A 13120-nucleotide genomic window follows, 5' to 3' on the forward strand; every position below is an offset into this window, starting at 1 on the left:
CCATTCGGCTGCTCCCGTTTTGTGTTTGGGGTCGCCACAGTGGATACAACCAGATCCGATATTTGGCACAAGTTTTACACCGGATGCCCTTTTTGGGAGGATCATAGAAAAAAATTATAAAAAAAAAAATAAGAGAAAATGGCTAAAATAAGTGGGTCAACTTATTACTGTACATAGAAAGAAAATGAACATTTGCAAAATATAATGAAATGTTATTTTAAGTCATGCTGTTAATATTAATTTAAAGTGAAAAACAAAACCTGATTTTTTTTTTTTTTTTTTTTTTTTTAAGCAGTCAGCAGTATCTAGAGATCCTAAATGTTTTCAAGATTATCAGAGAAATTTCTTAACAGCCAATAATACAACTTGTAATACCACATTACTATTTCTTTTTCAAATACGTAAACACAACAAAATCCACATATGAATATTGTGCTCATTCAGTGTTAGGGTTTCTGCAGCAGTCACCTCCCTTGCATTTGCAGTACTCTTAAAATATCAACATTAGCAATGTTACACTCTTCTGTGACCCTTCTAAACATGTACTGGTCATTCTAAACATTTTGAATACCTTGGAAAATCTGTAGCTGCTGCAGTTTAGAAAATACGTACAGCTGTATTTGAAGTAACACTTGGGCCAAAACAGATTTATTGCTCACAGAACTTTTATGCACTTCAGAATTTTGATAGTTTAGTTTTCAAATTGAAGTTCGAGCTGCAACAATTGATTATTAATCAGCTAATAAATTAACTATTTTGATAATTGATTAATCATTTTGAGTCATTAAAAAATCCAAATACTTTGATTTCACTTTCCTGCGTATGAATATTTTCTGTTTTGTTTCTCTCACTGCTTTACTCTTATCTGAGAGTCCACTTTGTGCTGTGGAGAATGCAAGATATTTTAAGGTGATGTCTTGGGCTCTGGAAAATATTGATCAACATTTTTGAGCATTTTATGGACCTAACTACTAATCAAGAAAATAATCAGTCAATTATTTATCACATATAATTATCAATCTATGTCCATCATCAGATCTGTGCTAACACAAGACATCTCTCAGCAGCCATTCTTGATTTGTGGTTGTTGGAATAATGTGCACATTCCCTCCCTAACTGCAGTGTTTGAAAATGCCATGCTGTTTCTGTCACCATCTTATATGTTCTCAAAATGAGGTCTCTATCGTAAAGCATCACAGAGTAATAACTAAGTGATAAGCTGATGTGGCTCCAAAAGGGTTGTTATCCATTTCTTTTGCATGAATCAGAGGTCATGACTTCTCCTGGATGGTAGAAGTCACGGATTCCAACTCCACTGTGGTGTCAAGTTAGGGTGCATGAACTGGTGCCACATCCACCACACTATGGAAGCACCTTGAGTTTTGAAGTGCAGTGATGTACAGAGCCAAAATTACACAAATGTGTTGTTGTTCAACTACTTGTGGACCTGACGTATGCAATGTCACACAAGTTATTCCTATTTATTTGTCACAAAATTGGTTGCCTGGGCACTAAAAGAATTTATCTCTTGTTGTTTGTCTTCCACTGTTGAACGCTTTAACTTTTGTCACCATGTACCATGTGTGGGGTGCCACTCTCACAGCCACTATCTTTCCATTTGAAAAATTTCATATCTGGGTTACTGTTAGTGGCATTCCACCAACATGGCAATACAGCACTTGGTAGTAGCCATTGTTCCATAGCTGACAGAAATGTGTACTCTCTTGATGCATTTCTACAACTTCAGAAAATGTTGGGACAATACGGAATCTGTCTGTGCGAATCGAACAGTGTAACTGTTCCTGCCCACATTCATGCAGCAGATAACTAAAACAGTCTTTTAAATGGTGATAAACGCACTAAATTTGGTACAAATACTCTTTAGACCAGGGGTTCTCAAAGTGTGGGAGAGTGAGCCCCCCCCTGAGAGAACAAAGGAACAGCTCCGCCCCTTCCCCCACCGACACACATACACACAATTTCAGCATCTTCGTGTGTTTCTTTTTATTCTTTTACACACTTTAAACACATTTTAAATATATTTGTGTGTTTTTAAGGAACTGTGTATGCAGTTACACATTTTACAGCCTTTGTAAATATTTTAAAAATGTTTTAAAGAACTTTCTATTCTTCCATTTTGACCTTTTGTCATATTTTAAACATAGTTTTTTAAAAGATTTAACATCTCTGATCTGTGTGTTTTTAAACATCTTAGGCGTAACTAACATTTTAATATAAATAATATTAATTCAACTTTTAATACCAGTTTGAATAATTAAACATGACTGCTATTTATTTGCTCCTTTTCAAACTTCATATGTTTTTGATTGTTGTTCTAAAAAAATAAAGATATCACCTTTGGGCTGTGATAAACTGTGATGGTGTTTTTCAATATTTAATTTCATTGTGAAATAAAGGTTTAATTGTAATTTTAAAAAATGAATAACTAATAGCAAAAAAATATGAATTGCAGCCCAAATTGCATCCTGAGGGTTGAATTTTATATCCAGACGTTTGACTTTTTCTGTGCACTTACAAGATGTATGCAGACTACATCTGGTGTCACAGACCGATTACATTGTGTTAATCACCAAGGGCTCTGCACTGAACACGGGATCATAATTATCTGGAAAACACGAGTGTCTTGGCACACATTTGAGTACTGGCAGGAGAGATAAGGCAAAAACATATTGCGCCCACCTCAGTGCTGTATTCTCATTGGCTGCCAGTGCCTGCCAGTCATCTTACCCTATCTTTGTATTTATAGATTAAAAAGAAGAGCATAGAAAAAGTGAAACAAGAGGAACGTATGTCGAAACAGTTTGCAGCAATGGAGGAGGCTGCACTAAAGGCGTATCAGGAAGATCTGAAGAGGATGGGACAGGAGTCAGGTATACATTGTGTAATGAGTAGGGCTCTATATTGTTTTTCAAAACTCAATACAATACTCTATACCTATCACAATATCATTTATGGACTTGATGCTTATATAAATTTTGTTTAAATGCATGCATAAATTGTAGTGTGACATGTTGATGTGTAACATTGTTTTTTAGTACTTATATACTGCTCAATCTCTGTCCTATTAGTATTTTCTTTTGCACATTTTCACATTTTGTTTGCCTTTACCCTATCTCAAATTCACTTCACAACTTACTCGTACATGCATGTTTGGTAAGATTACTGATCCCGTGACCCTTTTAAACCTACTTTTAAACCTGGAACCTCAAACAGACCCAGCTATGCCTGAGCTTAGATATCAATTCAAATTAAATAAATAAAATAATGCTTCATATCTTTAATTATGCAAAAAAGTTAAATTGAGCAAACATTTTATATATCTCATCAGTTCAACTTAGTGCAGAATTGTAGTGATCCAAAGGAACATAGTGATATTGATTAAAAATGTTATTGGTTATTCATAAGTATTTATTATTATTATTGTTGTTGTTGTTATTAGTACTATTAGTATCACTATTACAGTAATAGTATATGCAAAAAATTTCTTAAAAACTGGACATTTAATCAGCGTATTGGAGGAGGTGGGTGTTCCATCCACTCGCTCCTGGCTACCCCCCCCCCCGCTGTGTGAGCAGGAAGAAAACATGACAAGAAACACCCATGTATTGATGTGGAATGTGCTACGTGATTGACAAGTAAAAAGGTTTTATCGCACATACCATCCTCAGATATAGGCTTTGTGTGTTTGTTTGAAAGAAACCAAAGCGTTAAGATTTTTTTGTAAACTCTCCCTGGTGTGCTGTTGACACGATGCTATGAAACACAGCAAGACAACGTGCACTGCTTTTTCAACTTAAAGCACTCACAGCTGTGGCACAAAACAGCAAATATCTGCTTATCACATACAGGCGGAATCCTGGTATACATACTGGACATCTTTCCTGGTGTTTTAACAATGCCATGAGCTGGTATAAACCGATAGTAATGAGACGACCACTTAGGGGACACCTTCCCATTCACTACACTAAAATGATGTGTTTTTGTGTTAGAATCAGGTTCACAACCTCAGAGAACACCACAGCCAGCACAACCGCAGCCAGCACAGCCAAAAGTCAAGCAACAACAAAAAGAGCACAAACCAAAGAAGTCTGGAGGCCGCAAAGAAGCGCAGGTGTGGGTCGAAGGAAAGACTGATGATGGGCACACTTACTATTACAACACAGTAACTGGAGGTGAGGATACTTTGAAAATACAAAATTCTCTTTGACATAACAAGATTTCATTGAAACATTCCTTGTAAACCAACATTTATACATGATGTTATCACACTGTGAGGTCTTATTATTGTCCTTCCTGCAGCGTCTCGGTGGGAAAAGCCACAGAGTTACCACGGTGGCACCTCAGACTCTGTCCAGCTGGCACAGATTGAGGTTACATCTCTCATTTAGTTTTTGTATTCATTTTAAATATTTAAACGATATGTCATTTTGTGTTTGTTGCTCTTGTTTGTGAATGTGTTTCTCTCCAGAGCTCTTCAGGCAGCAGTTGGATGGAAGCCATCAGTCCTGATGGTTATACGTATTACTACCACACAGAAACAGGAGGTACGATGCTCAGTGTAATTTTAAGAACAGCTTAAAATGAAACATTCTGATCTACAATATAAACAATACATTCTGTGTTGTGTTCTATCCTGTGTGTCCATCCATGTATAAATAAAATAATTTGGAAGGGTTTTGATCTCATTTGGACCAAATCTGGTAGAATGGTTGAGGATCCACCAAGGAGGAAATCATTGGATTTTGTAAAATAAATAAATCACAAATTAAAGTCTGTTAAAACTCAAGATCACAGGGCAACTGTAAATTTTGTGCTCAGGGCTTATATATGGCAGATATTTAGAATGAGTACATTACGGTGACCAGAGGAATTTTTTTGCAACTACCTTTGGTGGAATTGATGCAGGTGTTTGATGTTGTTGAGTCTCCTGTTCAGGGGGTTTTATTTGGTTTTTGTGTCATGTCTGTTCTCCAAGTCCTGTGTCTTTGTATTGACCTGTTGTCTGTGCTTGTGTGCACTGGTTGTTATCTGCATGTGTGTATGTGTCTCAGTCCTGTGCACCTGTCGTCCTGTCAGCGTGTATGTATGTATGTATGTGTGTGTGCACCTGTCGCTCCGTTCCCTGCCATGCCTTCATTATCTTCACCCGTCCTCCATGTCTGGTGTGTCTGATGTCTGTGTTGTGTCCAAGTCCTGTGTGAGTCTCATGCATGTGTGTGGATCGCTCTAGTGTCTATCAATCGTGTGTCTCGTTTCACTGTGTGTGTTGTGGGTCTGTCTCTCTGTTTGTCACTCTTCCAATTGTGTCTTATTTCGGTTACTTCCATTTTCGGTTACTTGTCTTTTGGTTCATTGGTTTATCTGTATCAAGAGTGTATTAGTTATGCGGTGTTTGCTTTTTAGTGCTTGAGGTATTATGTGTCATTGTTAGGGTTTATCTGTGGAAGTCCTGGTTTGCTGCCTCCTCGTCTTCCATTTGTTATTTACGTGTTCCATTTGTTATTCACGTGTTCCTGTCTGCCCTGATTATTTGTACCTGCTGATCATTAGTTTATTGAAGCCACTCCCATTTTTCTTTCCATTGCGGGTCCATTGTCTCTTGTTACGTGTCTGCTGTGTTGCCAGTAATGTTGTGCGGTCGTAATTATCCCGTTTTGCATTTGTACTCCTTGTTGTCAGCTGTCTTCTGAGTTTTCTCCTCACCTTCTCACCTCCTGGGATATTCCTCCACCGTTAGGGTTGGTAGTTGGATTTTACTTTGAACTTCTCACCAGCTTGTGTTCTTGTTGCATCAACTGTGGATATTAAAGCACCTTATATTTTTTAACCTTACCCTCATGTCAGGGCTATCCTGCTTTTGGGGTTTTACTTGATTCTGTTCCTGGCACAAACCGTAACAGTTTGTATTTGCTCATGTTTTCTGTATTTGCTCATGTTGTCTTCATGTGTAAGTGTTATGGTCCTTATTGACCACCATAGTATATGGCTATGTATAATTTAAGATACACCTATGCTTACTAGAGCTGCAACAGTTAGTCTGTTAATCCACCCATCCATTTTCTGAACCCACTTATTCCAGTTAATCAATTATTAAATTAATCACCAACTATTTTGGTCATCGATTCATCATTTTGAATATTATTTTTTAATCTCCAGATTCTCTGAGTTCAGCATCTTTAATGTGACTATATTCTTGAGCCCAACAGATATGGATTTTTTTGGGGGGGCTGATACCGATATTATGAAGTGAAAAATGTATTTTCCCATATACATCCCATATATACATACAAAAACATTTTGTTATCAAACCCTTGTGACAAAGAAATGTCAAATGTACAACCCCTGGCAAAAATGATGGAATCACCGGCCTCGGAGGATGTTCATTCAGTTGTTTAATTTTGTAGGAAAAAAGCAGATCACAGACATGACACAAAACTAAAGTCATTTCAAATGGCAACTTTCTGGCTTTAAGAAACACTATAAGAAATCAGGAAAAAAATTGTGGCAGTCAGTAATGGTTACTTTTTTAGACCAAGCAGAGGGAAAAAAATATGGAATCACTCAATTCTGAGGAAAAAATTATGGAATCATGAAAAACAAAAGAACGCTCCAACACATCACTAGTATTTTGTTGCACCACCTCTGGCTTTTATAACAGCTTGCAGTCTCTGAGGCATGGACTTAATGAGTGACAAACAGTACTCCGGTAAGATCCAGTATCCGGACTATTTGCAGGCCATGACATTGACCCTATGTGTCAATTTGCAAGGAATGTTTTCACAGTTTTTGCTCTATGGAAAGATGCATTATCATCTTGAAAAATGATTTCATCATCCCCAAACATCCTTTCAATTGATGGGATAAGAAAAGTGTCCAAAATATCAACGTAAACTTGTGCATTTATTGATGATGTAATGACAGCCATCTTCCCAGTGCCTTTACCTGACATGCAGCTCCATATCATCAATGACTGTGGAAATTTACATGTTCTCTAAAGGCAGTCATCTTTATAAATCTCATTGGAACGGCACCAAACAAAAGTTCCAGCATCATCATCTTGCCCAATGCAGATTCGAGATTCATCACTGAATGTGACTTTCATCCAGTCATCCACAGTCCACGATTGCTTTTCCTTAGCCCATTATAACCTTGTTTTTTTCTGTTTAGGTGTTAATGATGGCTTTCGTTTAGCTTTTCTGTATGTAAATCCCATTTCCTTTAGGCGGTTTCTTACAGTTCGGTCACAGACATTGACTCCACTTTCCTCCCATTCGTTCCTAATTTGTTTTGTTGTGCATTTTCGATTTTTGAGACTAGGGCTGAAACGATTAGTCGAGTAACTCGAATAATTCGATTACAAAAAATGTTCGAGGCAAATTCTGTGCCTCGAAGCTTCGTTTAACGTTGTAGTACATATGCCAGGCCTGTGTGTGGCGCTGCAACGTCCACAGGAGAAAAAAAAAAGACGACTGGAGCATAACAGCTAATGAAATTAGCAACGATAGCTACCGCTTTCCAGCGTGACACATAGAGTAAAATAAAGCCTTTTAAGAGATAAGTGGTCCACGCCGATCATCTGAAATAGACTTACTGTGCATTTTAAGCGAAGCAGTGTGTTTGTCTCGTTTTAAAAAAACACACGGTCTGCTCTACGTGGGGAGGGACGGTGGCCGGCTGCTCTCTGCACGGTGTGAGGGGCTCAGACCGGGCGAGTCGCAGCTCTGGCCCCGACTACATTGACAAACAGCAGAAGTGCACTCTTTCTTCTGTGTTTCCCTCAGACTCACACTGTTTGTCTTTTTAATTTTTTGCTTTTTTGGACAACACTTCACAAACACGGCGACTTAAATAAAATAATAAAAAAAACTGACTGCGAGGCTGCATGATGCATCTGCTGAATTGCAGAGAAAGAGGGGAAAAAAAAACACAGGGACCCAGTCCATCAACCTTAAAAAAAAAAAAAAAAAACGTAAAAATGGTTACATTTTACAAGTTGGAGAAAACAAAACAGAAAGCCACATCCCATCGCCATTTCAGCAAAATGCCAACACTTTGGCGCAGTGACGTGCCATTGCTTAAGGAGACCTGGACTATCGATGTTGTTTAAAAATGCAAAAGTACTTTTTATCCAATTAATCGCCAGAATAATCGATAGAATACTCGATTACTAAAATAATCGATAGCTGCAGCCCTATTTGAGACATATTGCTTTAAGTTTTCTGTCTTGACGCTTTGATGTCTTCCTTGGTCTACCAGTATGTTTGCCTTTAACAACCTTCCCATGTTGTTTGTATTTGGTCCAGAGTTTAGACACAGCTGACTGTGAACAACCAACATCTTTTGCAACATTGCATGATGATTTACCCTCTTTTAAGAGTTTGATAATCCTCTTCTTTGTTTCAATTGACATCTCTCGTGTTGGAGCCATGATTCATGTCAGTCCACTTGGTGCAACAGCTCTCCAAGGTGTGATCACTCCTTTTTAGATGCAGACTAAGGAGCAGATCTGATTTGATGCAGGTGTTAGTTTTGGGGATGAAAATTTACAGGGTGATCCCATAATTTATTCCTCAGAATTGAGTGAGTCCATATTTTTTTCCCTCTGTTTGGTCTAAAAAAGTAACTTACTGACTGCCACAAATATTTTTCCTGATTTCTTATAGTGTTTCTTAAAGCCAGAAAGTTGCCATTTGAAATGACTTTAGTTTTGTGTCATGTCTGTGATATGCTTTTTTTCTACAAAATTAAACAACTGAATGAACATCCTCCAAGGCCGGTGATTCCGTAATTATTGCCAGGGGTTGTATATGTGTTCTCATCTCAGAATTGAAGATAGATGTTTTCCAATATAAACATGAACTCTATTCCAAACAACTATTAATATAACAAACTACCAACCAATGTATGTCACACTGTCGTCACGCTGCCTTCATTTGGTAGTCACCGTGCTGCATCAGTCAGCATTTGAATAAAATAGACTTCTCATCTATTTTGGCTCTGCCTAGCTGGCAGCATAGCGACCAGCTTTCTCTTTTTACTGTAAAACACACACTTGGGTTGAAAATAAATGGCAGCTGGTTGCTTTGCCTCTGTTTCTTGTAGCTGTGTGACCAAGGGGTGATAGGGGTCCCAGCCATACTTGACAGTTGTTGTTGTCCATTCGGCTGCTCCCGTTTTTTTGTGTTCGGGGTCGCCACAGTGGATACAACCAGATCCGCATTGAGATTTGGGACAGGTTTTACACCGGAGGCCCTTCCTGATGCAATTTCAGTGTTACCTGGAGAAACACACACAGCCGCTGGTGTTCCAAAGAGGTCTCCCATCCAACTACTAACCAGGTCCCGCACTGCTTAGCTTCTGAGATCTGACGGGATCAGGCTGACACAGAGCAGATCGGCTGCCCAGCCATACTTGACAGTATTGTTAAAAAAAAAAAAAGAGCACCCTAAATACTTAATGACACCATTTCCAAAGGACAAAATGTTTTTCTCTCTTGTTTTATTTGGTAAAATAAAAGTTTTCATGTTGGCAGAAATAACACCCATACTAGTATGTTTGTGAAAGGCTCATATTTGCCGCTTTGTCACTGCGGTATTGTATCACTTCCTGTTCCAGAGCACAGCGGTGTTTTTCTGTATCTGTTAGCTGTTTAATCTGCGTAGTTAGATTGATCTAGTTATCTAGATAACGATTTTTGTTTCACAGTGTAATCTTCACGTGCCTTAACTAAAGCACTCCTTCTGCTGAATCACCTCTAAATTATTTACACATTATTCACTTTGTGTGTTTTTAGGAATCCGCTAGCTTAGCGCAGCTACTAGCTCTTAGCCGATTTAGCATGGCGGCTTCTCCTGTCTCTCCCGCACTTTTCTGCTCTGGCTGTGAAATGTTTAGTTATTCCTCGGCCTCCTTTAGCAGTAATGGTACTTGTAATAAGTGTAGCTTATTCGTAGCTTTGGAGGCCAGGCTGGGCGAATTGGAGACTCGGCTCCGCACCGTGGAAAATTCTACAGCTAACCAGGCCCCTGTAGTCGGTGCGGACCAAGGTAGCTTAGCCGCCGTTAGTTCCCTTCCAGCATCCCGAGCAGCCGGGAAAGCAGGCCGACTGGGTGACTGTGAGGAGGAAGCATAGCCCTAAACAGAAGCCCCGTGTACACCGCCAACCCGTTCACATTTCTAACCGTTTTTCCCCACTCGGCGACACACCCGCCGAGGAACAAACTCTGGTTATTGGCGACTCTGTTTTGCGAAATGTGAAGTTAGCGACACCAGCAACCATAGTCAATTGTCTTCCGGGGGCCAGAGCAGGCGACATTGAAGGAAATTTGAAACTGCTGGCTAAGGCTAAGCGTAAATTTGGTAAGATTGTAATTCACGTCGGCAGTAATGACACTCGGTTACGCCAATCGGAGGTCACTAAAATTAACATTGAATCGGTGTGTAACTTTGCAAAAACAATGTCGGACTCTAGTTTTCTCTGGGCCCCTCCCCAATCGGACCGGGAGTGACATGTTTAGCCGCATGTTCTCCTTGAATTGCTGGCTGTCTGAGTGGTGTCCAAAAAATGAGGTGGGCTTCATAGATAATTGGCAAAGCTTCTGGGGAAAACCTGGTCTTGTTAGGAGAGACGGCATCCATCCCACTTTGGATGGAGCAGCTCTCATTTCTAGAAATCTGGCCAATTTTCTTAAATCCTCCAAACCGTGACTATCCAGGGTTGGGACACAGGAAGCAGAGTTGTAGTCTTACACACCTCTCTGCAGCTTCTCTCCCCCTGCCATCCCCTCATTATCCCATCCCCGTAGAGACGGTGCCTGCTCCCAGACCACCAACAACCAGTAAAAATCTATTTAAGCATAAAAATTCAAAAAGAAAAAATAATATAGCACCTTCAACTGCACCACAGACTAAAACAGTTAAATGTGGTCTATTAAACATTAGGTCTCTCTCTTCTAAGTCCCTGTTAGTAAATGATATAATAATTGATCAACATATTGATTTATTCTGCCTTACAGAAACCTGGTTACAGCAGGATGAATATGTTAGTTTAAATGAGTCAACACCCCCGAGTCACACTAACTGCCAGAATGCTCGTAGCACGGGCCGAGGCGGAGGATTAGCAGCAATCTTCCATTCCAGCTTATTAATTAATCAAAAACCCAGACAGCTTTAATTCATTTGAAAGCTTGACTCTTAGTCTTGTCCATCCAAATTTGTTATTATCTATTGTCCACCTGGTCGTTACTGTGAGTTTCTCTGTGAATTTTCAGACCTTTTGTCTGACTTAGTGCTTAGCTCAGATAAGATAATTATAGTGGGCGATTTTAACATCCACACAGATGCTGAGAATGACAGCCTCAACACTGCATTTAATCTATTATTAGACTCAATTGGCTTTGCGCAAAATGTAAATGAGTCCACCCACCACTTTAATCATATCTTAGATCTTGTTCTGACTTATGGTATGGAAATTGAAGACTTAACAGTATTCCCTGAAAACTCCCTTCTGTCTGATCATTTTTTAATAACATTTACATTTACTCTGATGGACTACCCAGCAGTGGGGAATAAGTTTCATTACACTAGAAGTCTTTTAGAAAGCGCTGTAACTAGGTTTAAGGATTTGATTCCTTCTTTATGTTCTCTAATGCCATATACCAACACAGTGCAGAGTAGCTACCTAAACTCTGTAAGTGAGATAGAGTATCTCGTCAATAGTTTTACATCCTCATTGAAGACAACTTTGGATGCTGTAGCTCCTCTGAAAAAGAGAGCTTTAAATCAGAAGTGCCTGACTCTGTGGTATAACTCACAAACTCGCAGCTTAAAGCAGATAACCCGTAAGTTGGAGAGGAAATGGCGTCTCACTAATTTAGAAGAGCTTCACTTAGCCTGGAAAAAGAGTCTGTTGCTCTATAAAAAAGCCCTCCGTAAAGCTAGGACATCTTACTACTCATCACTAATTGAAGAAAATAAGAACAACCCCAGGTTTCTTTTCAGCACTGTAGCCAGACTGACAGAGTCAGAGCTCTATTGAGCCGAGTATTCCTTTAATTTTAACTAGTAATGACTTCATGACTTTCTTTGCTAATAAAATTTTAACTATTAGAGAAAAAATTACTCATAACCATCCCAAAGACGTATCGTTATCTTTGGCTGCTTTCAGTGATGCCGGTATTTGGTTAGACTCTTTCTCTCCGATTGTTAGGGCTGGATCAGGTGACCCTGAACCATCCCTTAGTTATGCTGCTATAGACTTAGACTGCTGGGGGGTTCCCATGATGCACTGAGTGTTTCTTTCTCTTTTTGCTCTGTATGCACCACTCTGCATTTAATCATTAGTGATTGATCTCTGCTCCCCTCCACAGCATGTCTTTATCCTGGTTCTCTCCCTCAGCCCCAACCAGTCCCAGCAGAAGACTGCCCCTCCCTGAACCTGGTTCTGCTGGAGGTTTCTTCCTGTTAAAAGGGAGTTTTTCCTTCCCACTATTGCCAAGTGGTTGCTTACAGGGGGTCGTTTTGACCATTGGGGTTTTTCCGTAATTATTGTATGGCCTTGCCTTACAATATAAGGCGCCTTGGGGCAACTGTTTGTTGTGATTTGGCGCTATATAAATAAAATTGATTTGATTTTGATTTGATTTGTTACTGGCCCACCGAATGTTTGGGCTCTAATCCAGGGGTGGCCAAGTTTGGTCCTCGAGAGCCACATTCCTGACACTCTTAGTTGTCTCCCTGCTCCAACACACCTGAATCCAATGAAAGGCTCATTAAAAGTCTGCTAACGAGTCTTTCATTGGATTCAGGTGTGTTGGAGCAGGGAGACAACTAAGAGTGTCTGGAAGGTGGCTCTCGAGGACCGAACTTGGCCACCCCTGCTCTAATCTGTTCTGTTTCTTTAATGCTCTTTCACGGTAAACTGAGTATCTTTGGGTTGTGGACAAAAAGACATTTGAGCATGTTCTCTTGGGCTTTGCGAAACATTTATCAATATTTTTCATCATTTTCTGACATTTTATGCGCAAACAACTAATCAATTAATTGAGAAACTAATCAACAGATTAATTGATAATGACAATAATTGTTAGTTTCAGCCTTT

At 39.4% G+C, this 13120-nt stretch overlaps 1 protein-coding gene across 1 annotated transcript in view; it reads left to right on the forward strand.

Annotated features, from left to right (window-relative positions):
• wbp4 (WW domain binding protein 4) overlaps positions 1–13120 on the forward strand; it is a 32984-nt gene that overhangs the window by 2331 nt on the left and 17533 nt on the right. Inside the window, exons 4-7 of the mRNA XM_034174944.1 lie at positions 2768–2891; positions 4011–4193; positions 4321–4391; positions 4490–4565. Coding sequence (XP_034030835.1) covers positions 2768–2891; positions 4011–4193; positions 4321–4391; positions 4490–4565 — 454 coding nt within the window. The remainder of the gene's footprint in view (positions 1–2767; positions 2892–4010; positions 4194–4320; positions 4392–4489; positions 4566–13120) is intronic.

Source organism: Thalassophryne amazonica, chromosome 1, assembly GCF_902500255.1.
Source record: "Thalassophryne amazonica chromosome 1, fThaAma1.1, whole genome shotgun sequence".
NCBI classification, from domain to species: Eukaryota; Metazoa; Chordata; class Actinopteri; order Batrachoidiformes; family Batrachoididae; genus Thalassophryne; species Thalassophryne amazonica.